At 58.9% G+C, this 26,731-nt stretch overlaps 2 protein-coding genes across 10 annotated transcripts in view; one reads left to right on the top strand and one right to left on the bottom strand.

Annotated features, from left to right (window-relative positions):
- Positions 1–15,598, bottom strand: part of KCNAB2 (potassium voltage-gated channel subfamily A regulatory beta subunit 2) — a 65,196-nt gene extending 49,598 nt beyond the window's left edge. For 2 of the 3 annotated variants that reach the window (XM_024554171.4, XM_071220828.1), the window contains exon 1: positions 15,480–15,598. The gene's annotated coding sequence lies outside the window, so the exon portion shown is untranslated. Of the gene's footprint in view, positions 1–9,476; positions 9,627–15,479 lie in introns of all 3 variants that reach the window. The other variant, XM_053920271.2, reaches the window with a different exon arrangement.
- Positions 15,599–15,794: 196 nt separating this feature from the next.
- Positions 15,795–26,731, top strand: part of NPHP4 (nephrocystin 4) — an 86,129-nt gene continuing 75,192 nt past the window's right edge. For 5 of the 7 annotated variants that reach the window (XR_008426362.1, XM_053920265.1, XM_053920264.1 and 2 more), the window contains exons 1-3: positions 15,795–15,982; positions 21,175–21,354; positions 24,915–25,067. Coding sequence is in view for 5 of the 7 variants with exons in the window: in XM_053920265.1 (XP_053776240.1) it covers positions 21,220–21,354; positions 24,915–25,067 (288 nt within the window). In the remaining 2 variants the exon portion in view is untranslated. Of the gene's footprint in view, positions 15,983–21,174; positions 21,355–24,914; positions 25,068–26,731 lie in introns of those variants that run through there. The other 2 variants (XM_053920266.1, XM_053920267.1) reach the window with 2 other exon arrangements.

Raw genomic sequence — 26,731 nt, 5'->3', positions numbered from 1 at the left:
TGCACCTGACCCTCAGGTGTACTTGCTCGCTTATCCCCGCCCCCAGCCCTGGGAGGGCGGTACTATTTTTGGCCAGCCAATGAGGGCAGTGGAGGAAACTGAGGCTGAGTGGTGCAGGCAGCCTGCCCAGTCACCTAGTGTGCGGCAGTCCTGGGAGTCCGGCCCTGACCACAGCCCTCCGCTGCCTGCCTTTCCACAGAGAAGGAGCCACAGAGGCCTCCTCCCACGACAGTGAGCCCATCTACACTTTCCTAGCTTTCTGGTGGCAGGGGAGACGGCTGGGTCAGAGGGGCAGAAGTGCGAATGGGGGTCTCGCCAGGAGGCTGTTCGGCGGTCCAGGTGGCTGGGCCAGGGCAGAGGGGGAGACGACCCATGGCTGGCAGGTGGGTGTGGGGTATTAGAGGAAGACAGGTGCAGGGTGACCCCCAGGCTTCTGGAGAAGAGCTGCCGGTTCCTGAGATGTGGGGGGTGGCTGGGTGCAGCAGGGCGGGGGTGTTCGGGGCCAGGCGGTGGCGGCTGCATCTGGTCTGAGGCGCTTGTCAGATATCCAGGTGGGGAGCCGGCTGTGTTCTCCTCCGGGCTCCTCCTCAGTCCCTGGCTGGAGCAGCTGCCCCAGTCCTGCAGGTGTGGTCCCTCCACCCGGGACACTCTTCTTGGTGTCTCTGGTCAAATGTCACCCTCCAGAGGCCGCCTGCCTGGGAGAGCTCTCTCCAAAGCGTCCAGTCCACGAGGTCAGCACATGCCAATTTCTGCGGAGTGTCCTCCCTGGCCTGTGGCGACTATTCACCTGGCTGCCCCCCAGCCAGATGGCGAGCCCCCCAGGGTGGCCACTGGGGCTGTCTTGTCCCCTGTGGGACCCCTCAGGCTCAGGACAGGGCCTTTGCTGAGTGCACGGGGGCACACCACTCCCGCTCCGGACAGGTTGATTGTAATGAACACGCACCCCCTTGCATGAGGCTGAGCCAGGTGGGGCGGCTGGGCGGTGAAGCCAGCAAGTGAGGTTGTCCTTCTGCAGCCTCAGCGACTTTCTCCCAGGGCTTCACGTCAGGATCTCGGGTATGGCTCAACTCAACAGGCTTGGCCGGGACCGGGGTCCCCCATTTGGTGCCACCTCACCCTTATGTCCCAGACTCCAGGACGGTTTCTCCAGAGGAACACTCCCCACAGCTTTCCGGTTTAATCTTCAATGCCCGAACACCAGCCTGCCCCTAGGTGCCCTCCTTCCCAACATCACAGCCCCAGCCTAAATCCAGCAGGGGTGTCTGTGGGGCTGATGCCCCCCACCCCGCCCCTGCTTTCCCATCTCCTATATTGACCTGTGCAGGGATCGGTGGGGGGCTCCCCCACTCACCCTTGGTGATGTGGACTGATGGGACGGCAGGCGGCATGCCCCCCCAGTACCCTGAAAACAAGCCCAAGGCTCATCCAGGATCCGCCGAGGCAGGGATTTTCAAGGGCTGGGCACCCCGGTCGCACTTGAGTTGTTACATTTGAATTGTGACAAGTAGAGCAGGATTTGCCTTTAGTGCAGGGACAGCGAGTTTCTTTCCAAAACAAGCTTATTTAAGAAAAACGTTTAACTGACTAAGAGAAAAAATGCAAACTCAGAAGCAGGACTGGTTGTGTGGACATCTGACCTGACTCCTGGGGGGAAAGGCCAATCACGGGAGTGTGGGAACACTTGCCAGAGAGAGTGAGAGCGCCCCAGATAACCTGCAGGCCTCTCGTGTCATCCCTAGAAGTCCCAGGGGAAGGCGCGGCGGAGATTCCACAGCAGCATCCCTGGGCGAAAGTGAATTCCAGGTCATGTGCGGTTCCTTCTTTTCTTTAAAACTAGTTTTACATCCCCTTTGTGGAAGTGGGTCACAGTCCCTTCTCTTCCAGGAAGCTCATCCAGAGAATCCAGGGAGACACCAAAACCCGCAGGCCAGTGCCTTCCAGGCCCACCCCGGTAGAAGCCCCGACGGGGGCGTCTGTGCGGCTGGTGCATCTGAAGGGGTGTGTGCACGCGCATGCGTGTGTGAAGGCACACCCACAGCCCAATCCGTCCGTCAGCCCAGCAGTCTGCAGCCTAGTCGTGTACCCGGATGGACGCCTGGGAAGGGCCTCCCCGCAAGCAGGCTGACACTCCACCCCGGGCCGGCCAGGCGGTGGTGCTGAGCTTCCTGTGTGTGGATGTCCTCCAGGGGCAGCCTCTCCTCGGGGGCTCAGGGGGAGATGAGGGTTGCTTGCAGCAGGAGATCACAGAGGCACGCATGTGCGTGCCTGTGTGTATGTGAATGCATGGGGCGGGGCACAGAGCTCTCGGGTGGCTGTACGTGGGGTCTCTCATACTTCCCCACCCCAGCTTTCTTTTCCCAATTGATTGCTGGTCTTTTAACACCGAGAGTATGTCTCCCATTCTGATGTCAGAATCAGCTGACCTTGACCTTCGGAGAAGCTCTTAAAGGTAATGAACAGAGGTCCATCCCTGGTGTGGGCCCGCGGGAGCAGGCAGGCCACTGCCATTGGGGGACAGGGGCTTCCTGCTGCAGGACAGGGACAAGGCTACTGCCTTCCTGGAGGGCATCTCCCTGGGGAAGCCCAAGGCCTGCCCTTCACACCAAGTGGGAAACAGCCTGCAGGTCTTAAGGGCCCACGGCCAGGATCCCCTCCCCACTGGTGCCAGTGAGAGGACCCCAGGGAGGCAGTGGTTCCTGGCCACCCACACTCACAGCAATCTGAGAGGTGGCCGTGCGATCCCAAAGGACTCACACGGGATCCAGGGCACCCAGGCCGCTGTGGCCACCACTGCCATGGCCACCACCACCAGCATTACTAGCACCACCTGTACCATCATCACCAGCACCTTTATCAACACCACCAGCATCACCTGTACCATCACCAGCACTACCTTTACCATCACTGCCAGCACCACCTGTACCATCACCATCAGCACCACCTTTACCATCACTACCAGCACCAGCATGTTTACCAGCACCACCTGTGCCATCACCACCTTTACCAGCACCACCTGTACCATCACCAGCACGTTTACCAGCACCACCTGTGCCATCACCACCAGCACCATCAGTAGCACCACCACAGAGGCACCATTTCTAGCCCCTCCTGGGCCGAGGCTGCAGCTGCAGCGACTGGAGCATCCGAAGTGGAACCTCTGCACCCACCTCTGAGCGGGATCATCCATCAGCAGAGGGACAGAGCGAGAGGACACACTCTGTCCCTCTCCCTACAAGGACAGCAGTGCCAGCGATGCCCAGTGTCTGTGGGAGGGCCCGGCTCACCCCACTCCTTTGGCAGTGTCCAAAGCAGGAGTGGTGGGGAAACGCTGCGTCCCCTCATAGCCGGACTGAGAGCTTTTTGGCGGAGCCACGGTAGGAAAAAACACCACAGAGTGCAGGGATGTGGGGAAAGCACACAACCTTGCCCGTGATGACTGCGTTTCAAAGCCTGACTCAGCAGTTGGAGGCAGCTGACACAGGAGGAAGCAGAGGCGGCCCCAGCTCTGGGTGGGTGGATGGATGGATGGACAGATGGACAGGCTCCAAGCTGCTTCCCTTGCTTCCTGGGCAGAGGGGTGGGTTTTAACTGCTTATACCTCACAGTGAGAGAAGGCAGGAGGCCAGCATTCCAGTGTTTCCCAGACAGGGCATCTCAGGGACAGTCTCTTCATGTGCCATGGACACTTGGTCCTTCCTCAGGTGTGACTGGGGTCTCTCCCTCCCCAGATCCCTGGGTGAACCCACACTGGGGTTGGGGTGTGGGTGGTGGGCAGTGACCAGGCAGTGCAGCCTGTTGGGGAGCCGTGGGTGGTCCTATTTGCCTGGCTGAGTTTCTGGGTAAACGTGAGAGAAAGTGGAGCCATCTACTCCTGGGCAGCCCCACACGGGGACGCTCTGGCCATCCTGTCCAGCAGGGCCCCCCCCCGCTGTGCTTATTAGCACCGTGCCTGGCACAGCATAAGGCCGCTGGCCCCGGCTGATCCCCAGACCCGTGGGGATTCCACACGAGCTGGGAGCCGGAGCCATGGGCGCTGGAGCCCTGGACAACGCTCTGATGCCTTCACGTCAGTTTCAGTCGGACCCCTGGGAGAACTGCACAGGCACTGGCTCCCTTCGCGGGGGGGTCAGAAGCCTCGGAAGTGTGCTCGCGAGGGGGCATGTCTGATGGCTCTGGCGCTCCCTGAAATCCTCCCGGGGGTCACACACTGGCCTCCTGCAAAGGTGGTTGACCTTGGTTTCCCATCCACCCTAGTGGGACCTGCTGGCCCGTCACCCTCAGGTGAGTTTTGGTAACAGGTGGAGGACTCCGGCTTCCTGTGGCCTTTCCAGGCTGCCGAGCCCATCGCTGAGCCAGGAAGGGGCTCTGCCTCCAGGTGTGGCTGGAGGATGCCCCCTCCTCAATCCAACTCCTTTGCATGTGAGCACAAAGCCTCAGCTCCAGGTGTGACGGCTGCTTTTCTGGAGGGCTGACCTAACACAAGCCAACGGGACCCCATGTCCGTGCTCCACCCAGTCCCCAAGGGCCAAATCCAGCAGACAAGAAAGAAGGTTCTGGAGGGTGCTGGGGCTGGGGGTGGTCTCCATGGCAGAAACCTGCTGCAGTGGGGCGGTGTCCCCCATCCTCACCCGAGATATGTCAAAGTCCTAATCCCCTATGACTATGACCTTGGGTGGCAAAGGGGTCTTTGCGGGTGGAATTAAGGTAAGAGTCCTGCAGTAAGGTCATCCTGGATTAGGGTGGGCCCTACATCCAAGGACAGGTGTCCTTAGAAGGAGAGGTGAGGACACCTGCACTGACAGAGGCACTGTGGCACCAGAGCAGAGGTGGCAGCGATGTGTCGATACGCCAAGCGATGCTGAGGACTGCGGGCAAACACCAGCGCCGGGGACAGACTCTCCCTCGCGACCTCCAGCAGGAGCCAGCCGGCCCACACCATGATTTTGGATGTCCGGCCTCCAGACCCGGGAGAGAGTCAACACGGACGTCTGTGCCAAGTTGTTCCGGGGTCTAGGAGACTGACACACCCACCTAGCCTTTTACATCCTCTAACTGTAGCAGGTTGTACGGGAAGCAGAGAAGCAGCCTTCTCTGGGGGCCTGGGCCTGCATCACCAGCACTGCCTCAGTCCCCCACCTTGGTGTGTGGGGGGGGCGCAGTGAGGAGTCTGCAGGGAAATGTCTGCAGCTACCTGCATCCGCGTCTCTGACTGGGCCCTGGGCCCCCTGCTCTCCGGGGGCTGTAAGAATAAAGAACAAATGGTTCCAAAGTGGATTGTGTCCGGTGTCATGGGACAGTCAGGAACGATTCAACCCCTGCCCAGGCAGCGGCGCACCTGCGGTCTGAAAGCCAACTTTCCTCTGCGCCCAGTAGGGGCTCTGCTGAGTTAAAACTGCGTCAAAGGGGACCGCCAGGCGAGTGCCTTTGCAGCCGTGTAATTAACAGGAAAGCAGGGTTTTAAATGGGAAGACTCCCTGCTCGCGAGGCTGTGGCTGTTCCCTGGGATGTCACCGCTTCTGGGGCACATGGTGAGAAGGGCGCCTGGGCTGGGGTCCAGAAGTCCTACTTATGTGACTGTGTGAGAGAGGACATGGACTTGGGCACACACAGACGTTCCCTGCAGCCTTACTGGGAGAGGGAACAGGCGCTGAGCCCCTCGGGAGACACTGTTTAAATGAGTTACGGGAAAACGAGAAGCTATGAAGTGGTTGGTTTCCCTGTTTAGGACAGTGCTATGCTGTAATGCCCAGCGGAGAAAGGACAGCGCCCATGTCTCTGTCAGGACAAAGAGGGGGTACACAGGTGTGTGGGGGCGGGGATTCCTGCCTCAGACCCAGTGGGGAGCTTGTGTGCGTGGGAAGGCAAAGGAGACCCTCCCCCCCACTGCCGTGGTAGCAGGGGGGTCCCACAGAGGCTCTGCAGCCCCGAGGTGGAGCAGGGCAGCCCGTTGGGTGCTGGGCTGTGCCTCAGGTGATATTTCCTCTTTCTAGGCATCCTGGTGGCCCCAGCCCAGGGTGGAGGCTGAGGGTGAGGCTCTGTCCTGCTAACGAGGTGGTCAAGGGCACACGGTCGGGGGTCCCTGGAGGTCATCTGCTAGCTCTGTTCTCTGGCAGCTGTGAGCCATGGTGGGCGCGGCCCTGTTCTTGTCCACGAAGCACAGGCCGTCAGAGTGCCCGCTCCTAGGAGCTGGGGGACTGAGAGTGAACACGTGCAAGGGTTGAGCGGAGGCCCGACAAAGAGCAGGTCTGTGACCCATGCAGCAGCTGATGTAGATAATTACAGTTGTCGCTGTTCTCCTCACCGCCATTGCCATCGCCACCACCACCACCACCATGATGAACATCACCGCCATCACCACCACTATGATGAACATCACCACCACCACCGCCACCATCATCATTACCACCATCACCATCGCCGCCGCCACCACCACGATGAACATCACCACCACCACCACCGCCGCCACCACCCACCACCACCACGATGAACATCACCACCACCACCTTTACCACCATCACCATCATCACCACCACCGCCACCATCTTTACCACCACCACCACTGCCGCCGCCGCCACCACCACCACCATGATGAACACCACCGCCACCACCACCACTACCACCACCACCGCCATCGCCACCACCACCACCATGATGAACACCACCACCACCACCACCTTTACCACCACCACCACCGCCACCATCTTTACCACCACCACCACAATGATGAACATCACCGCCATCACCACCCCCACCCCCACCGCCACCACCACCACCATGATGAACATCACCGCCATCACCACCATCATTATCATTACCACCATCACCACTGCCGCCACCACCACCACCACCACCACAATGATGAACATCACCGCCACCACCACCATCACCATCCCATCATCATCACCATCGTGGTTTTCCAGCTTCAGATGGAGTGCCTGGCCCTTCCTGCAGGGGCGCAGGCCTCTAGCTGTCCAGTCCTCCCCCTGGAGGCCCCCTCCCCTGGAAATCTGCTCACGAAATGGCGGCCCTCTCTGGCTGCCACCTGGGACCAATCTGGATGCCCTGGGACACCTTCTGCAGTCAGGAGGAACTCTCTTTGCATAATGAAGTAGCTCAGCTGTACAAACAGGAGCGTGCGGTCTAATCGGGGAGCCGTGGGCAGCCAGGTGCCAGGTGGCCGGGCGCCTGCGGCCGTCAGCCTAGGATGCCAGCCTCAGGACCACAGCTGCCTCAGCACACAGGCTCTGCGCCCTGGCTTTGTCTCAGCTTCAGGGAGTGTCCCGCCTGCTGCTATTTCTGGCTGGGTGCCAGGGCCAGAGGCTAGGGCTGCTCTGCCCTCCCTGGGGCATTGCCTGTTGTTCAGGGTGGGGCAGGAGTGTGCCCGGGGGTTAAGGGCCAGCCTGGGGAAGGTGAGATCAGGGAGCCCTGTCCCCAAGGAGTGCAGGCTTGGTCTCACAGGTTCAGCCTCAGGACTCATAGCTCATGAGGTGGCAGGTGGGTGGCAGGTCAGTTCCTGCAAGCGGGGCCTCTGAAAGTTCCTGGGCCGGACGAGGGGGCAGAAGTGGAGGCGGGAAAGCAGTCCTGGCTGAGGGCGGCGCCAGGGCCACCAGCAGAACCTCATTCCCAAATCACACGTCACAGAGGACCGTCAGGGCTGTGGCAGTGACTTCTTTCTGCAGCTCTGGGCCCCCGGATACCAGTCCCAAGGGAGTGGGGGCAGAGGGGGGAGGAGGTCGGCTGTGCAGAGCATGTAGTGCAGTGCGCAGGCCTCGAAGGGGCGTGAGGTCAGCCAGGGTCAGGCGAGTGTGCCTCTGGCCCGAGGTGGGCGGAGATGCCTTTCATGTTTCGTGGGGGTCCTGCGCCAAACACCCACAAAACTTTCCAGCACATTTAGGGAAAGAGCACTTCCCTGTAAGGACCAGGCGGAGGCTGTCTGGCTTAGGAAGGGCGAGGCCTGGGTTGGGGGGCGCGGGAGCACCCACTGTGGGGTGGACCCCTCCAAAGGAGGGTCTGATGTGTGGAGCAGGGTCCTAGCGAGGATTCGATACCAGATTTGCTTTCTGCTGCAACGTGCTATTGTCTGATTGTCCCGCATTTGCTGGCTGCCCCCGAGTCTGGGGTTGTGTCCCGCGCCCCTTCCTAGCTCTGCAGAGGTGGCTCGGGCTGGGCGGATTGGACCTACGAGTGCCATTTCCTACGTGGCTCCGCCATCGGGGGAGTCTGTGCGCCGACCCATGCCGAGAGCCTGAGCTGCCAAGTGCCTGTCTGAGAGCTGAGCTGGGTCCAGAGGTGGCGGGCCTGACACACCCCGGTTTCATGGATACATGGTCTAGGAGGGACTGGACATCAGCTACAGTGGCCACCATGGCCGGTGCTCAGAGAGACCTGCAGCACACTGGTGAGGCCGCTGGGGGCGCCCACCGCCGGCCGTCATTGGGACCCCTGCTGGGCCATACTTCGAGCCCAGCTCTGCCAATAAGTATGATTTCTCCCGAGCCTCTGTTTCCCTCTCCTGAAAACAAGGAGGCTGGAACACACACACACACACATATACACACAGCGTCAAGGAGTGAGGAGGCTTTCCCGAGGCCTGTGGGCTGGAGGAGCCCAGGACCCCAGCCCCTAATGCCGGATGAAATAAAGCCCCATGTGGGTTCAATGCCCGCTCCCGGGCTGCTGTAGAGAGCAGGGGTTCTGCCTGGGCCTGGGATGGGGGAAGGGTCTCCAGGCCTCTGATGCCTTTGCTTGCAGACTGCTGGGTGGGTGCTCAGGGCTGCACCTGCCACCCACACAGGCTGCTACCCAGAGACCCAGTGGTAGGACCGTGGGGCCCAGCCAGGCCCTCAGCACCCATATAGCCCAGCAGGTGACAGGACGCCTCCAGCTGGTCCCTGTGGTTACCATGGTTACCAGGCTGCAGGAGGGTGGAGCAGCCCTCTTTTCCCCATCCCTCCCAGCAACACCTGCTGAGGGAAGTATGACTCTGGGTAGGGTCGGCATGTCTAGGGACCTTGTTAGCTTCCCTCCTCCCACAGGGTTGGCAGACCCAGCTCAACACCGCAGGAAAGTTCGCCCATACACTCAAAGAGCTGGGAGGTGTTTCTCAAAGTGCAGCCTCGGAAGCCCTGGCCCAGGGGCTGGTGAAGGAAGGAGCTGGCTGAGCTGCAGCAGGACCCTCCGGGCCATTCTTGGGCACCACTCCCTGTGGTCCCGATGCGGCCCCTGCTCTCATGCTCTCTGTAGTCACGCTGTATGCCGAGCCAGCAGTGAGGCCGGGAGGAGGAGCCCTGACCCCCACATCATAGGTGCCCCATCGGGGCAGGACACAGAATCGTGCACCGTGGAGGCTGTCTATGAAAGGGCAGACTGGGCAGGCGCTGCCCATGGACCCGGTTAACCAGAAACACGGCTTTCCTTCCCGCCAACCTGCTAACCCCTGAGTGCACGGCAGCCCCCACAGCTCCCCTTTCACTCACTGTGCACTTTCCACAGAGCCCTCGAGGCGGCAGAGCGCAAAGGTTAGGAGAGGGGGCTTCCACGCCAAACAGCCTGGGTCCACATCCTGGCTCCGGCTCGTGTGCTCTCTGTGACCTTTGGGCAGTCACCTGGCCCTGCTGAGCCTGTTTCTGCACCAGTGAAATGAGGACAATGGTGGCTACATGCCCATGGACAGTGAGGAGCGAATGAGTTGACACAGAAGAGGGCCAAAATGCCAGGTGAGCCTGTTACCGGGAGGGTGCCTCTGCAGCCACACCAGCCATGCCTGGAAGCCTGTGTCCCCTTCCTTCTCAGCAGAGCCTGCCTCCCCCAGCGGCGGGGCCACCTGCGGGAGCGGACACCTGCTGTACCCTCTATTGCCTCTTCTTTCAGGCACTGGGATGATCCAGGCCTTCTCCTGCCCATTTTGACCTTCATCTTCCCTCTCAAATCCCGCACTCATGGCCACTCTGGCTCTCTTCTGTCTCCTTCCCTCTCAGCCCCGGGTCCCAGTGACCTTGCCCACTGTCAGGGTGGTCACCAGTGGGTGGTTGGCAGTCATTTCCCACTTGAACCCCAGTTCTGCCCTCCCCATGCCCGTAGGCACAACCGGCTGCGGTGCGGGCCTTGGACCCAGTGAGGCTGGCCAGGCGCACCCAGCCACAAAGCCCCCGGGTCCCAGCCTCTCCTCTCACCACCCACACCCCATCGCCGCTCAGCTAGCTCCACAGAGGTGTGGCCTTGATGCCCTCCTTTCCACTCACTGCTCAAGACATTTTTACGGGGTCCCACTCCGTGTGGCACGCTGGAGCTGCAGCAGCGGTGGAGCGCACAGTGGTTCCCGCACTCAGCCAGGTCTTCTCTGGTGCCTGCCAGTCCTTGCCCCTCACAGCGGACACATTCCACTTTCTCCGTCCCTGTCCCCGCACGGAGGTGTCACTGCCTTGCTACGAAGCCCCCAGGGGTTCAATGTCTGGTCTTCCAGATCCCCGTTCCTGCCACCCTCAACGAACGCCATCTTCACATCCTGCTGTGCCGCCCCTGCCACCGGGCCACTGTCCAACCCGCCTGGTCCTCCCTCAGGGTCGTGCCCGGGCAGGGTCCTGTCCCAAGGGCTCGTTCTCGGCTCTGCTCAGGAGCCCCTGCCTTCTCTCCAGCTCTCCTCAAGTGTCACATCCCTGCTCTCCTCCCCCAGAAGGGGCTTCTCTGCTGTGGCAGTGATTCCTCCACTCTTTCTGGCTCGCAGCCCCACCTACAGGCAGAGGTGGGTGGGGCCTGCGCTTCGTCGGCCCCATCATCGGTATTTCCAGGTTCTAAACTACGTTTAAATCCTGATTTATTTTTTAATGCGCAAACTCGTGAGAGTCTCCTTGCCTGTGATTTTAGTTATTTCTGACTCTCCTCCATCTAGAAGCGCCGGGAAGGGCACTGTTCCCAGACAAGGCCTGCCACCACGGGGCGCTCAGAATGGCAACACCCCCCAGCAGAACTCTAGATCCTTCTGCCCTGGGCTGCATCTGACGGCTCGTGGACACCGGGGTTGGAGTTTGCTCTGAAAGGTCAGGGCGCTGCCGAGGGTGGACCACGATGATGCATCATGGTAAGAGGGGGAATGGGCGTGCTCAGGGTGGGCTCTGCGGCCCCTCGGGGCCGACGGGCACTGCAGATTGCCTGGCCCTCCAGGAGTCCTGGGGTGAGGGAGGACAGGGCAGAGCCTGTCCCTTCACTCACAGGGAGGCTCTTTTCTGCAGACCAATGGCGACAGCCCCCTCCCCACCCCCTCCTCCCCCTGGGAAAGCAGTCGCTGGGCTCTCCCAGGCTGCTCCCCTCCTGAGGAGCTCCGAGTGAGACCATGAAATGCTTCAGAAGGGGACCCAAATCCCTCTGCTCAGGCTGTCCTGGGAGCCACCAGGTATGGCAATGGTTTGGGCTCCATCTATGACTAGAAGTCACAGACTAAGTGACATTTACTGTATGTGCCACGGGCTGTCCCTACGTTTCTGATCAAGTCACCTCATTTCACCAATCCGGAAAAAGGGAGATGCAAGAACGGCACCAAGTGGCTGAGAGGCAGAGAGGTGAACCCTCAGAGAGCTAAACCCCCCTACCAGGGGCCATGGGTCAGGGTGGTGGACAAGATCCAGTGTTCACTGGGTCTTGCTTCCGGGGAAAACTGGCCCCATCACAAACAGTTTGCTGGTTTGTCTGCGAATCTGGTGTGGGTTCTGAGAAGGAAAGGCACGCGCCTGGCTTTCAGCTTTGAGGTGGACAATGGCTCAGCAGCCACGGCGGGGAAAACACCCGCACAGGGCCTGCAGCAGGGCCCCACCTCCTCTCTGCTTTCTCCCGTTTCTCCACCACATCTTGTCTGTGTCCTAGCCGGCAAGGAGACAGTCACTTCTGCAAGTGCTGAGTGTTGGCCTGAGAGGGAGGACATGCTGCCTGCAAGGAGGAAGCTCAAGGAAGGCAGGTGCCAGGGACTGGGGATACACACAAGCCCCCACTCAGTGCCCTGTGTCTGGGGCTAACCATGTGGCCATTGGGCAGAGCGGAACATGGCCTCCTGGGACCCCATCCCGTAGGGCTGTGAGTTCAAAAGCTGGGTGTGCAGGTGCACTCTCAGGCTGGGGGGTGCAGGGCCTGGAGCTCACGCCATGGTGTGCAGGGAGAGCAAGGCTGGCCTTCTGAGGCCTTTGGCAAAGGGTAAGATGCAGCCCTGCCCCCGTCCACCTGGCTGGGAGACGCTGGCACCTGCTGAGGCCAGGCCTCATGGATAGCCTTGAGCTCCCCCATGCAGCAACGGGACGATCAGGTGGGTGATGTTGCCACCTGGCCCAGGTGCGTGCTCTCTCAGGGAGCCCCTGCTCCCTGTTTCTCTCCTGCACTGGCTGAGCTGAGCACCACACCTCCTCTGAGGCACCCCAAAGAAAGGGGAGCACACAGTGAGTGGAGACCTGAGCGTGCTGGGGTTCCTATTCATCGAAAAGGCAGGTTTCCATGTCCTTTGGAGCTGGGATTGAACGCGGACATCCATGGGGGGTAAGAATTCACGAGGAGGGGTGCCCACCTTAGCGTCTGGGCACAGGAGGAACAGAATCAGGTTTGCCCATGAGCCAGGAGGCTGGGTCAGTCTCCCCACCGCTCTGGGCCTCGGTTTCCCCACCCTGGCCAACCAGCCTACCTCGCGGCGTTATTTACTATGAAGCACGGTCAGAAGCGCATGTCCAGCATGGGTAGAGTCCCTTCTCCCTTCCATCCTGCCCAGTGTCCAGGCCCTTGACATCTCTTTGACGTCTTGGAACCATGGCAATGTCGCTCTGGGGCCCTGCCCGGCCAGGCAGGAGGGCGTCGCCAGAATTCTCTGTGGTTGGCAGCACCTCCTGTCCCAATGGCCTCCCCACTGACGTGGATGCACCCCATGGCACTGGTTTCCTCCTTGCGTGTCAGCAGCACCTCCAAAGTGGCCTTCCCAAAGGGTGGCCAAGGCCTGCACATCCACGGGAGCTGGCTTCCTCCCCCTGGAGAGCCAAAGAAGTGACCTGGGCTCCAACTGGCAGGAAGGGAGGGGTCTAAGCTGGCCTTGCCCCTACCTCTGGGCTTCAGTTGACTCCTTTGAGGGGCCTGTGGCCAAGACCCTTGCAGCTCTATGGAGCAATAGGCCCAGGTGCTGGGAAGGGGGATGGAGGGAGGTGAGGTGTCCCTGGCCCTAGACACCCTCAGAGACCATCCTCCCTGCATATGCCTGCAGCTGACCCTGTTCTGCCCCATTATTCAGGGACCCCAGAAAACTGCTCTGGTGCTGGGACCTCTGGTGATGTGAAGGTCACTGAGATTTAGTCAAGGACTTAAGACACGCTGCTTCCTGTCAGAGTCCCCACCAATAAAACCGGTCCCTGGGGCTCTCCGAGCAGGGGAGGCCTTTCCTCACCCCTAGCCTGCTGCCCGGTTGCCACGGGCCCAGCCTCAACAAACAGGCAAGTCGAGAGGGGCCCCTCCCGGAAACAGCTAAATCAAGACTCACTTCCTCCTGCATCATTTGGGGTTTAGAAGATCCGTGAAAAAAGAAAGGAAAGAGAGAAAGCCCCATGGTATGAAGCCTCTCAAGCTGCCCCACCCAGAACTCTCTGCCCCTCCGCCCCCCCAGCGCCCATTGCTGTGACTCTCACCAGGCAAGAAACAGTGTCCCCGCTCGCCACTCCTCCAGTGTGCGGTCACTGTTGTGCCAACTTCTTCCTATCCAGGCTCCACATCCAAACTCAAAAGGGTTTATGAAACCAGGTTCCACACTTTTCATGCCCTTGCCCCACCCCCGGCCTGGCTCAGTCCCCAGGCGCCAGCAGTGCCCACGGTGTCTGTGCGCTGGTGGAGCAGCGACAGGCACAAGGAGCTGGACCTCGGTCTGGTACAGGAGGCCTCCAGCAGGCTGCTTTCGAAGCAGGAATGGGCTGTAGCTCAGACCCCTCAGTGCCATTGAGGCAGGTGGGCGTCCACAGTCTCTATGGATGTGACCTGGGGGCCAATGCCCTCTGGGGCCCCCACAGCGAGGGCACGGGGGCGGAAGCCCAGAAACTGATATGAGCTCTGCAGGTAGACGAGTTTGCCAAGCAACAATCAGAGGGCAGATGGGACTCTCCACAAGCAGGTCCCCAAACCCTGCAACACGGGGCCTCAATGCGGCTTCCCTAGCAGAGCTGGAGCTTGCTCTTGGCATTGGTAGGGGGCTGGCGTTTTTTGAGGGGGAGGAGAAGTTTCGGAGAAAGAAATCCTGAAACAACAGACAGTGGGACAGCTGTGGCCTGAACTTGGTGTTCCTGATCCCCGGATGTGGATGTATTAATTTCCATAAATGCTAATAGCCCATTTCCCCAAGAGCTATTACTTATGTCATCTCCCCCTGGATGTGGTTCAACACAGGGCAACAAACGAAAGGGAGGAAGAGACAACCCCCACTGGCGGTCCCTGCTCTCCACCCAGGCAGCTCAGGTCTGCTTCCTAAGGTGGCCCTGCTACTGCAGGATCAAGACCTTCAGCCTTCAGCCCCACAGCCTGGTCCCTATCATGCCAGGAAGCAAAGAAAGTTACCAACCCCAAAAACGCTGAATCACAAAGTGAGGCTAAGCAGGAAAGTGGGGGTTGGGAGGGAGATGGTGGCCAGGGAGGAAGGCAGGAAAGGGTGCTAAGGGGCTTCCCACCTGGAGCCTCCCTCCACCCCCAGGATGCTCTAGGCAAAGTGTAGGCCCCATAGGAGCCTCTAGGACTAATGCCAGGAGCGGTGCTGGGGTGCGCCTGGGTGGGAGGGTGGGAAGGTGGGCAGGTACACAGCTTCAGCTACTGCAGCATGCAGCGGTGCAGGCACTGGGTCTCTGCGTCCTTCGGGACCAGCAGCAGGCAAGGAGGTGGGAAGAGAACCTGAAGATGTGTAAGGAGCACAGGGAGTGGGGTGGAGGGAGCAGGAAGAGAGTGCCAAGGTCCTGGGGAGTGAGGCAAGGTGGAGAGAGCGCCCACGGGAGAGAATGAAGCAGGATGGGTGGGAGGATGGGGGATAGGGCCCAGGAGGGAACGGCAGGGTGAACCTTCAGGAGCAAAAAGGTTGAAGGGATGGAAGGACTGGCACCTGGAGCGCTCCGGTGGGGCTGCGCAGAGGCGGGGAGATGGGATGGGGAGGGGGGTGGGGGCTGGGAGAGGCGAGGTTTCGGGAAGCAGAAGGGGTTGAGATGGGCAGAGGGGACATCAAGACGAGGGGAGGGATGAAGTTTGGGGCAGGGGTCGGAGACGGAGCTGTCAGATAGAGTAGGCAAGGGAGGACGGCATGGGGGAAGGGAGATGATGGAGAAGGAGGTGAGCCAGCCGGCTGGAGAGGAGGTGAGGACGGAGGCGGGCGCGGGGACGCGCTGGGGAAGAGGAGATGGAGAATCACCGCGGGCCTCGCGGGTGCCCGCCGCTGCTCTCTCGGTGCATGGCCGTGGATAGCGCGGCCCGCTGGGGTCTCCCCCTGCACTCACCTGGGGGCTCCAGCTCCGGATCCTGTGCACCGCTCCGGATCTTCCTTCCCGCCCTGCCCGTGCGACTTTAGCGCCCCCGAATCCCGCTCTCCCAGCCAGGTTCCGCCTGCAGCATCTTCACCTCGTGGGACACTGGGGGGCCACGCCTCTGGCAGCTTATGATTGGCTGTAATTCACGCCAGTTATATTCCCATTGGCTGAAAGATCGCCGGGCATGCAAATTAGGATGGGCCTGCCGCGGCGTCGATTGGCTGGTGCTAACAAGAAAGGGGCAGAACGACTTGGGCTCTGATTGGCCGACGGCTTTGACGCGGGGCGGGTTCTCGGCCTGAGCGCGCGATGCACCGCCCTGCAAGGCTCCTCCCGCGGTGGCAGCGGCCAGGCGTCCTTTTGCCGTTCCTGTGTCTGCAAGGCCTACGGCCCCGGTGGGCAGCGGCCGGTCTCGGGGGCTCTGGGTTCATCGTGGGTCCCTTCCTTGAGAACGCAGGCCTCGTCCCTTCTGGGTGAGCACGGGAGCGCGTGCGGGCGCGGGCGCGAGCCCGGCGGGCTGATCTCCTAGGTAACGCGGCTCGCGGCGGGCGGAACCACGTTGGCTAGCGTTGCAGGGAAGCGTGGACACCGCTACTGCCTCTGGGGCCTCTTAGCGGGCCGCGTTGTAGGGCTGGGGGTTATAAGGATGCTCATCACGTCTCTCCGCGGGGATCCTGTGCCTGCGGGCCACGGCGGCCGGGCGGGGGGCAGGGCTGTGCCCTCGAGAGTTGCATCTCCCTCCCCTCTCTTGACACTTGGTCCATCCTGGGTCGCAGGGGCTTGGGCGTCTGGGGCTCCTTAGGATTGATCATCCGTCCTCTGCCCCTGGACTCGGAGTCCCTCTATAGCCCCCCAGCTGAAGGCGAGCGCAGTACTCACAGCCTGGGTTTTGCCAAAACCGACATTGGTCTTCCCCGATTCGGCGTCTCCAGCGGCCTTCTCCTACCGGAGCCCTGTGGGGGACCCCTGCTGGGTGTCGTGTCCATCCCCTGTGGGTGCCCATCCCCTGTGGGTGTCTGTGCCCTCTGGGTGCCTGTTCTCTGTGGGTAGCGCTGCCCATGGAGATCTCCAGACTCCCTGGCCCTCGCAGGAGGCTCCCGCACCCTGGATGGGTAGGCAGCCTGCCTTCACCCTGCTGTCCACCACCTGACCTGATTGGCTCGGAACTCTCCACCTGGCCCCTTTCTGTGGCGTGAACGCTCTCTCTCCTGCCTGCTGGTCCTTCAGACTCAAAGGCCCCATCTATGTGTATCTTTCTCACACCTGACTTCACAGACAGCTGTGCCTCTCAGACGAGCCCTCCTTTCTGGTTGCAGTGTCCTGTTTCAGTTGAAGTGCGTGAAGGGAGTCGAGCCTCATGCTCCCACTCGCACAGTTAGAAAGGGTGGATTGGAGATGATTGTCCATTGCCCGCAGGGGTTCTAACCCAGGTCTCTGCCAGGACTCCCTGCACCTCCACTCTGTCATTTCTGCGGGTCACCACCATGCCTCTGCTCCTGCTAACTTGTATTGTCTTCCTCCAGGTGCATGCGGGGGGCAGGGGCTTGTGTGCTGTGGTCAGCACGGTGTCTCCAGGGCCTGGCACCTGTTAGGTTCTCAAAGAATATTTCTTGAACAAAGGAATTCCAGGCAGTGCTTAATTAGGTCTCCACTTGCTTTTCCTAAAAGTTCTCCAAAGCTTTTGGGTCTCAGTTATTCAAAATCTTGTTCATTTCTGGCAAGGAAGCTTCCCTGGGCCTGGACAGCTTCTCATGGCTCCTGCCCCTCCCTTGCCCGGGACTTGGGCCCAGCTCACCTTTTCAGCTCCTGGGCTCCCTCCTCTTTCCCTCCTCCCTGCCTTCAGCCCATTGGAAAGCAGGCTGGGTGTTACCCTTGTGCTGTTCACTTGTCCCGTGACTCCCTTTCCCGCTGGATCTTTAGCTTCTTGAAGTCAGGGCCTTGGTCGGTTTTCTTCACCATGTGTGAGCTAGAGCAGAACAGGTGAGCTGGCCAGAACAGGTGTAGGCATAGGTCTGCGGGGGCAAAGGCTTCACGGGGAATTCACAGCCCCTCCGTGTGCAGGTGGGACGTCTGAGAGGCAGCGAGGGTCAGCCTGTTCTCCGACCCATGCTGTCAGTCCGCCCGCTTGGGCCTGTGTCCCTTTGTCTCTCCTGGCCTCAGTGGGACACCGGGGGCCGGCATGGTTAGAGTGGCTTTGTGGTCAGTCACTGCTGGCTCTATGCCTTTGGAGTGGCTGGTGAACCTGTGAGTCTCCCTTCCCTCACTGTGAGGTGGGGAGGATAAGGGCACTTCCCTTACAGCGATGTCGGAATGATAAGTATGGAAGTGTCTGTGCGTGCCTGGTGCCTCACCGGGCTCAATAAAAGCTGGCACGTTGTACCCCTTTCTCGGAAAAGCATGGAACCCTCCTGCTTTCTCAGAATTGTTCATCCAGCCCCAAAGGCCGCTTTGCCCTCCCTGCACAGCATCACTCGAGATTCCTCCATGGCAGAGCGTGAGGGTTTCCGTAATCATTAACGGGGTTCTCACTGGTGCTGACTTCACGGAGTGTAGTCCTGCGGGACAGCAGTGACTGCGCAGTGTGGTGACCCCCGTGGCAGGATCCCATGTGGGGGGACACTGCCGGGGGATTGGGCCTTCCCCCAAGGCCCAAGGGGGAAGCATTTGATCTGACTGCTAAAGGACAAATAGGAATTACCCAGGGGTGTGCATGCACGTGTGTGTGCGCGTGTCCGTGCCTGTGCCTGTCTGTCGAGAGTGTGAGAGGGTGTGATGTCCCAGGGGAACTGAAGCAGGGCAGGGTGGAGATAGAGAGGAGGGAGGTCCAGGCGGCAGCTCTTCTGTGAGGTCGGGAGGAAGGGAAGGGTCTGGGTGTCACAGCCCCTGCAGGAGCCTGTGTCTCAGGTGTCACGTCTCCCTCCATCGCCCATGCAGACCCTTGTTGCCTGCCTTCCCTTGCCCAGCTCAGTGTTTTGATTGGATGGCTGTTCCTTCTTCCGGTACACGTCCTGCTGGTGCAGCCAGGGGCCATCCCGTGTGCCCCCTGTAAGGATGGACTAGGCCATGAGAGTTCTTCAGCAACACCCGCTGGCCCAGTGTGGCACCGGGCCCCATAGTCGCGCACGGAAGGGGAAGGAGGTACTGGGTTGGGAATTGGGCAGGTGAGCCACCTACAAAAGAGGCGCAGTCCTGTGCTGCGGAAGCGCGGGGAAGGCAGGTCTGCGCGGCCTCCTCAGTGCTCTGAGGCCGGAAGGACTCTTCGGTTCAGCTGCCCCTCAGTCTGTTGGAACACTCGTTTTGAATGTATAAGTGTTCCAGTTTTATAAGAAAAGTCAGTGGGAAACAATGTTTCTCTGAAAAACAAATATGCTTGGGAGTCAGCTTTATGGAAACTTCCATTTGCTTTTGTGAATATTTCCTGAGTTCTGATGGTGAGCCAGGCACCAGGGATGCAGGAGAGTAGTTCCCTCTGTGAGCAGCTGCTTGGTGAGCAGATGAGTACAGGGCGGGTGGCACGTGCCATGACCGGGGAAGCACAGGGGCCTTGTGGGCTTAGGGCTGGACCCTAGAGCCTCCCAGAGCCCTCCTGGGCAGGCGGCTCTCGCACTGGCTGTTGGCTATCGGCTATTGGTCAGGCCTCTTCTGCTTACAGGTTGTGAACACTGTATGTGTCCAAGAGTTCTGTGGCTTCTGTAACAAATTATCACAAAGCAGTTTGCTTAAATCAACACAGACTTATACTCTTCCAGTTCTGGAGTCCAGAAGTCGGAAATCAGTCTCCCTGGGCTGCAGTCCAGGCGTGGGCAGGGCTGGTTCCTTCTCGGGACTCTGGGGGGACGCGTTTCCTTCTTTTCCAGCTGCTAGAGGCCCCTGCAGTCCTTGGCTCGTGGCTCCTTCCTCCATGAGCTTCACATTTCTCCCCGCTTTTGTCGTTGATCTGAGCCCTCCTGCCTGTCTTGTACGGCCCCTTCTGACGATATGAGGCACACCTGGCTAACCCAGGATAATCTCCCCACCCCTAACAGGGTCCTTAGCAGGAATCACGTCTGCAAGTGACAGAAATGCAGGGCTGAGGCTGGCACCTGCCCGTGAACTTTGCAATCAATCCTCTGTTACATTCATGCCGTTCCATCCACCTTGCATTTTGGATGGATCTGTTCCCCGTGCAGGAGTTTCCGTCATAAATGCCTTGTTCACTTGGAAAATACAGGTACCAAGTTATGCAGATCTCTCAAATATCGACACATTTAATCATACAATTTCAAAAGATCACTTTCGCTGCCGGCACTACCCATCATCTCATTGGAGAGGCCTGTGGGCAGCGCGACGCTGCCGGCCTCTGGCGGGGGACGCGCACTTCCCCCACTGTAATTGTTGCCTGCAACCTGGTTTTGATTCTAAGTCTTCCCTGAAGTGACAGGCTCATTTTGTTCACGTCGGAAAGGTGCCTGCCAAGTGAAAGTCTGAATAAGCATGTTTTCTCGGCCATCCTTTCTCATAGAAGCGGTGTGGCCGTGTGAACCAGGCAGCGAGTTCAGCTCGCAGCCTATGCCCTCGCAGCGGGCTGAGCCGGCTGGAGGGACCACTGCCTTCATGTCCCAGCAGGTTTTTTTGTTTGTATTTCCCAGTTCATCACAGAAAAGTAGGAATGCATATCCTCAGGGTCGAGATGAAGTAAAATCGGTACTTTTCACTTTCCCCAAGGACACCCTTAAGTGAAGCTGATTGTTTTTTGCTCTGGGTAGTGAGGAACGATACGGCCAGCAGGTTTCATCTGGATGTTATGAAAACAGCTTTGACCTTGGGGAGCCCTTGACTAGCCTGGGGAACGTTGGGGTTTCGGGGACCACATTTACAGAAGTGCAGGCTTAGGAGACGAACTCTCTGCCTTTTCTGCTTGCTTGTCCTGTAGTGTGCAAAAGCCGGCCCCTTGTTAAGCCAAGATCTTAAGATTCTGTGTCAGCCAGACAGAATCTCGAGAAGGTTTAGATCCCTGTCTGGGTGGGAGGTAGATGACATCCCAAGTGAGCTAGGTCTCCTAGAAGCCTGTACCACTCAAAACCTGTCCCCAGCTGGCTTCAGCAGCAGGAGACATTTCCTGTAGCTGAGCCATCCTGGGTGACTGGGTCCACTTGACCCCCAGGCTCCCCTGTCCTTGCTCTGGTTTCTGCTCTCCCTGCTTTTCATGTGTCTGAAGGTAGGTGCTTTCACACTGGCCCCGGCAGCGTCAGGCCGATGACCGCTGTGCTCCGGGGCTGCAGAGAGGAGCACTTCACCCTGGCCCAACCTGCAGACCCTTCGAGATTCACACCTCATTGGCTCCCACTGGGTCTCGTCTAAGACAGCTCTGGTCCCCAGGGCCCAGCCCCCTTGTGCGGTGCTCCACCCCCACAGCTGTACAAAGCAGCCCCACGGGTGTTGGTCCCTGAACCCGTCACTGAGGCTGGGTAGTCACGCTCTGCTTGGCTCACTAGTGAGAAGGGCCCATTTACCCAGGGAAGGTGGCATGGGTGCCAGTCTGCCCCACCGGGGTGTGGGGGATGAGATTGCGGGGTGTGGGTTTCGGGGATGCTGGGTGCTCTGGGATTCAGTGGGAGGTAGGAGACTTTCAGAATTGCTTCGGGCACTGTGGCTGTTATAACTCTTTTGTTTATTTGGACACCAGTGGTGCAGGCGATCCTCGAGACCCAAGTGACACCCAACCGGCGGAATGCATGACTGGCACGAGCTTTTTGACCAAAACGTGTTGGTCCCTCCCCACCCGCATCGCCTGCGCCAGCCCTTAAAGGAGTCCACGGCGTTTCAGTGCGTCCTGAAGTGGCTGGATGGGCCGCTCGCTAAGCAGGTGAGGAAAGGCGCGGTTTACTGTCAAACGCACACTGCTGCTGTTCTGAGCCAGGAGGCTGTTGATTCCCACTTGTTTATCGGAGTCTCACTACCGCGCCCATTACCTTGGGTCTTGGCAACATTTGGAGGCGAAGTGGCCCATCAGCAGAGAGAACACATGATTCAGCAACTCGGTCAGCACTTCTGACGCCGGGTAGAGGTTTCTTTCTGCCACATCAGAGCAATTTTAAAACTCAGGTAATCTGATTTCCTGGGTTTTTTCCGAGTCAGGTTGTTGGCAAGAGGTGGCCTGTACACAGCTCAGCGCAGCCTAATTCCGGCCTGGCAGGGAGAACCGTGGGGCAGAGCCCTGGGCTTGGGCCTGCCATGGCCTTCTGCCCACTCAGGCCCCGGCTCTGGGCTCCACATCCACCTGTGCCTTTGGCTGCAGGGGACCTGCACTGCCCACAGGACCCCGCGGGTGGGACGGTCCTGGTGAGGCCCGTGGGGATGCACAGGAAGGTCCAGGCCTGCCCATGAGGACATGCAGCCACCTAGAGGGTTTGGCTGTGCAAGACTGTCCTGTTTTAACACCAGTGGAGTGACTCTCCAGGCCCCCAAAGTTGTTGGAGCGCTGGGGAATGCACTGTTGTTGAATCACTCACACCCTACGCAACGCAGCTCCAGACCTGGGCTGAGCCCTCACTTTGTGCTGGATGCTGTGTCAGGGCCTGTGGCCGCTCCTGCTATTACGGCGTCGCTTCTCGGCTCCTGGCTTGTGGTCACGCACTTCATCCTCACAACCATGCTGGGAAGTAGGGACCACCAGCACCCTGTTTCACAGAGGAGGAGGCAGAGTCTGGGAGAGCAAAGTTGTTGCCCAGCGACACAGCTGTGGCTGGCTGGTTGGTGTCCAGCGGGGGGACTGGCTCCACAGCCTCTGTCTTCTGGGAGCTCACTAGCGAGTGGACAGCAGTCTCCTTGTCCCTAGGAATTTCAGGAGGGAAATTTTACTGGTTTTCCTTTTTCATTTTATTTTTTTATTTTTGAAGAGATAATTCCCATAGTTCAAAGTTTCCAAAGGTGCAGAGGACAGCGGATCATCCCAGAGTCCCCGAGGCACCCAGTGCCCCCCCCCCCCAGATACGGCCGGTGTTCCCTGTTGTTTCGTGACTTCCCAGAAATTCTAAGCAAATGCGACCCGTAGCTACACCTGTGTTGCCTTGCTTTACAGAAAGTGCTCTTCACAATGTGTCTTACAGGTTGGTCATGTCATTGCTTGCAGAATTCCTTACTCTTCCTTAAGACAGCATGGTTTTCCTTGGGTGGAGGGCGACCGCCTGGCTCTCCAGGCCGTGCCGGTGTGCACTCTGGCTCCTCCCAGTCCTTTGCTGTTGCAGACACCGCGACCATAAATAGCTTCACTCACGACATTTTTTTTTCACGTAGACATATATCTCTTCATCCAAAATCATATGTTAAAAATTACCATGTAAGACCCATGCATAGGTTGTGTACAAAAAAGCACACTTTATACCCAAAGATGTAAAGTGTGTGCGTGAAAGTAAAAGATGGGCCGTGTAAACACTAGGCGTAAGGAAGCTTTGCGGCGTCACTAGCATCAGACACAGTTGATTTCAAGGCGAACGGTGTCACCCGATCTCGAGAGACGCTCCATACGATGAGGGCGGCCTGCAGATGGGGAGTCCTGCGCGGGTCCGTGTCTGCACCAGGCCCACGTAACCCCCCCGGGTTTGGTGATTCACAGGGAGAGCTCGGCGCGGCTCAGCAGACGGCCGTCTCCACCGGAGAGACTCACAGCAGCGAAAGGGTGCAGAGCAAGAGGAGCTGAGGGAGAAGCGTGGGGGTAGTCTGGGGGGATGTGGGTGTGAGCGTCACGGGTCCTCTGCCAGTGGGGTCCTACCGGGTGCACTCAGTCCCCGGGCAACGAGTTGTGACGAGACACACGGAATGTTGCCAGCCAAGGGAGCTCACGAGAGACTCAGTGCCCCGGGCCTCTAAAAACCTCAGGGTGTTTTTGGGACTGGTCACATAGGCACCTCTGTGTCTGCCTAGCATCTACCAGAATCCTAGACTCCCAGAGGAACCAGGTGTTCAGCCGAAACCACTTTGTACAACCAGCTCAGCGCAGTGCACCACGCGTATCAGTGAGGGTGGTGGGAACCCTCCCGAAGTCTGAGTTCCCGGATTCCCGCCCAGGGCCAGCCTGGGAGCCAGCCTCCCACAGCTGACGGGCCTGCCGTGGCAGCTTGTGCACAGCGCCCCACAGCGTGGCCCCAAGCACGTGAAGCACGGCTGTGAGAGTAAAGGGAACTGCTTCAGATCGCCATCACCATTGGAGACTCTAAGTCCTCTTCTCTCGACAATTGGTAGACCAGGTAGACCAAAAAAATCATAAGGATCTGGAAGATCTGAACGACACCCTCAACCACCTCGTCTGACTGTCGTCTCTGAAACGCTGCACCTGACACCTAGGGGCCTCATCGTTCTCAAGTGTACGCGGAACATTCAGCAAGATGGCCCGCACGCGCGGCCATGACGATAAGGCTCAGTAGATTTGAAAGGGTTGAAATGATCAAGAATGTGTTCACTGACTGGTATGCTCTTGAGTTAGAAACCGTAACAGTAAGATAGCCGGACAGTCTTCAGCCAGCAGGAAATGAACATGCTGCTAACTAACCCATTGGTCAAAGAAATCTTCACCGGGAAATTATAAAATAATTTGAACTGACTAATGCGAGAACATATCCAAGGATTTGGGATGCAGCTAATGCAGTCCGTTGAGGGAGACTTGTAGCTTTATATGACTAATTGAAAAGAAAAGAGGTAGGAAGTCAATGACCTCTACTTTTTCCTTAAGAATCTAGATAAAAAGAACAAATGAAACTATAAGAAAAAAGAAGAAGGGAGGAGTAAATGTGAGCAGAAATCAATAAAGTGAGGGACAAATAACACACCAGTCACAAAAGGACTAGAGACCACACACTGCCCGTGTGTGGCTCTAGGGAAGGACATGTCTTCATGGTCTTGGGTCACTTTGTACTTGTAGCTGTGACTTCTCAGTCCTGAGAGATCTGCCTTGCCTTTGCTGATACCATCCCAAGATAATCCTGGCAAGTTGAGGGTTTAATGTTTGTGGTTATATCAGGAAGCCTTCATTTGGTTGTACATGATAAAAACCCCATCCAAACAGCTTAAGCTAGCAGTAATTGATTAACTCACACAACAGACAAATGCATAGTTGTTACAAGCTTCAGGTATGGCTTGATCCAGGGTCGCACGTGATGTCACCTGGACTTCTCCTTTGGGTCCACATGGTGTCGGATGCATCTGTGTCTGCATTCCCAGCCTCTTGTGTCTCCTTGGCCCTGGGTGAGTCCCAAGCCCGTGTTTGTTCCCAGGGGCTTCTGTGTTCTGAGAGGCAGTTCCTGGGGAGGAAATTGATCCCTGCACATGGGCACAGGCTGCATGGCAGGTTTTGCCAGCATGGTCACCAGCACCTGCGGGGTGGCTTGTGACGTTGAGAAGCCTTCAGGGCAGATCCTTTCTGTCCTTCAGGGAGTGCTGGAGGTGCTGTCAGAGGTGGGGTGCCATCTTCGCGTGTCTCTCTTTGATGTCACCTACCGACACTTCTTCGGGAGGACGTGGAAGACCACAGGGAGGCCTGTGGAGCCGCTCTCCAGGCAGCCATCCAGGATCGTCTTTAATGAGGTGGGTGGACAGCAGGTGTGCAGAGCCCTGACCTGGGGACACGAACAGCACATCACAGACCCTACGGATGCCATCACGTCACGGGTCTCAGGGCGGGCACACGTTTCCAAACAAGATCTCGTGGGGCGGGCACGTGTCCTAGACAGATGTGTGTGCGCTGCTCTGGTTGCAGCAGTGCGGGGTGTGTGTGTGTGTGGGGTCTTGTCACCTTCAAGGAACCTCGGGATGCTCGGAACAAAGTTAGGAAATTCTTGATCTCATTCGATTACCTGTTTTTTCTCTGGTGTCCCCTCCTCCTCCTCCCCTTTCTTTCTTTCTGCCCTTATTGGAGCAATTTAAAAACCCAGGTAATCTGATTTCCTGGTTATTTCTGAGCCAGGCTGTTTGCAAGAGGCGGCCTCGTGCACAGCTCAGCATGGCCTGCCTCTGGCCTGGCTGTGAGAACTGTGGGGCCGAGCCCCAGGCAGCCCGGCCCAAGCCCTGGGCTTGGACATGCCACAGCCTTTTGCCCACTCGGGCCCTGGCGCTGGGCTCCGTGCCCACCTGTGCCTTCCGCTGGCAGGGGACCTTTCTTTTAGGGTGAGCAGATTGAGACTTAGGAGTCAAGTGAGCTGCCCAGGTAGCAGGTGGCAGAGCCTGGCCTCGGACCCATGCCCTCTGCCTCCAGACTGGGCGGTCGCGTGGACATTGTGACTCGGCACGCGTGGCTAGGTGTCTGGCCGCCCTGCAGGTGGGTGTTCTCCGTCCTTGTTCAGCTGCCCCCCACCCATAGCCTTTACTCCGGGCCTGCCGTGTAGAGGCTGCCATGCTGGTGGTGGGCAGGTGCACGTGGTGCCCACCGTGCCTGGCTTGTGGTCTGTCGGGATGACACTGAAAAGCAGGTAGCAGAGGATAGGCAGGTTGGCACCAGTTCTCGGAAGGAGAACAGCGTGTTGCTCTCCTGGAGGGGAGACCTGCTCAGGAAGCTGATGTGGGAGATCCCCTCTGTGGAGCTGACATTAAGCTGGGCCTACAGGAGAGGAAGGGGGGGCGGCAGGTGTGTGTGGGGGAGCCCAGGGGTTGAGGTGGGTTTCCCGATGCAGCAGGGCTTGGGTGATGGCCACAGGTACTGGGAGGGCCGAGCCATATCAATTTGATCTTGTGTACATAGTGAGGCCCATGGAAACCTGCTATTGTGACAGTTAGTGACTAATGAAGGTGGCAGTGACCTTCACCGTCCTTGGAGATGTCTCTGTGCTTAACCACAGCCCGAGGTGCCCCTTTTCTGCGGGGGAGTGTCCTGGCCCAGTTGTGAAGTCATGGGGGCTGGCCGAGCACGCGCCGAGTCGCGTGGAAGGAGGGCTGTGTGGCCGGCAGGTCGGTGCTGACAGGCAGGAGCCAGAGGCGACGCCCAGAGGGCCAGAGGATGAAGTAAGGCCGCGGTCAACTGTGTGTCCGGGGACTGCAAGTGTGTCTGATATTAAGGTTGTCTAACAGCTTGTGCAAATGCCTCTTAAATGTCTCTGCCCAGCTGTGCCCGAGAGAGGTTCGTGCTGTGAGTCTCGTGTGCAACGGTGGGCAGCTCCTTGGTGCTGTCTCAGCACAGGAAGATGTTGCCCACGCTCGCCTGGGACAGGAAATGGTTTGTCGGCAGTGGCCATGGCCCCGATGTCACTGGTAACCTG

The sequence above is a fragment of the Desmodus rotundus genome, chromosome 3 (genome assembly GCF_022682495.2).
Source record: "Desmodus rotundus isolate HL8 chromosome 3, HLdesRot8A.1, whole genome shotgun sequence".
Taxonomy (NCBI): Eukaryota; Metazoa; Chordata; class Mammalia; order Chiroptera; family Phyllostomidae; genus Desmodus; species Desmodus rotundus.
The sequence above is the reverse complement of the archived record's forward strand: the minus strand, read 5'-3'. Positions and strand labels throughout refer to the sequence as shown.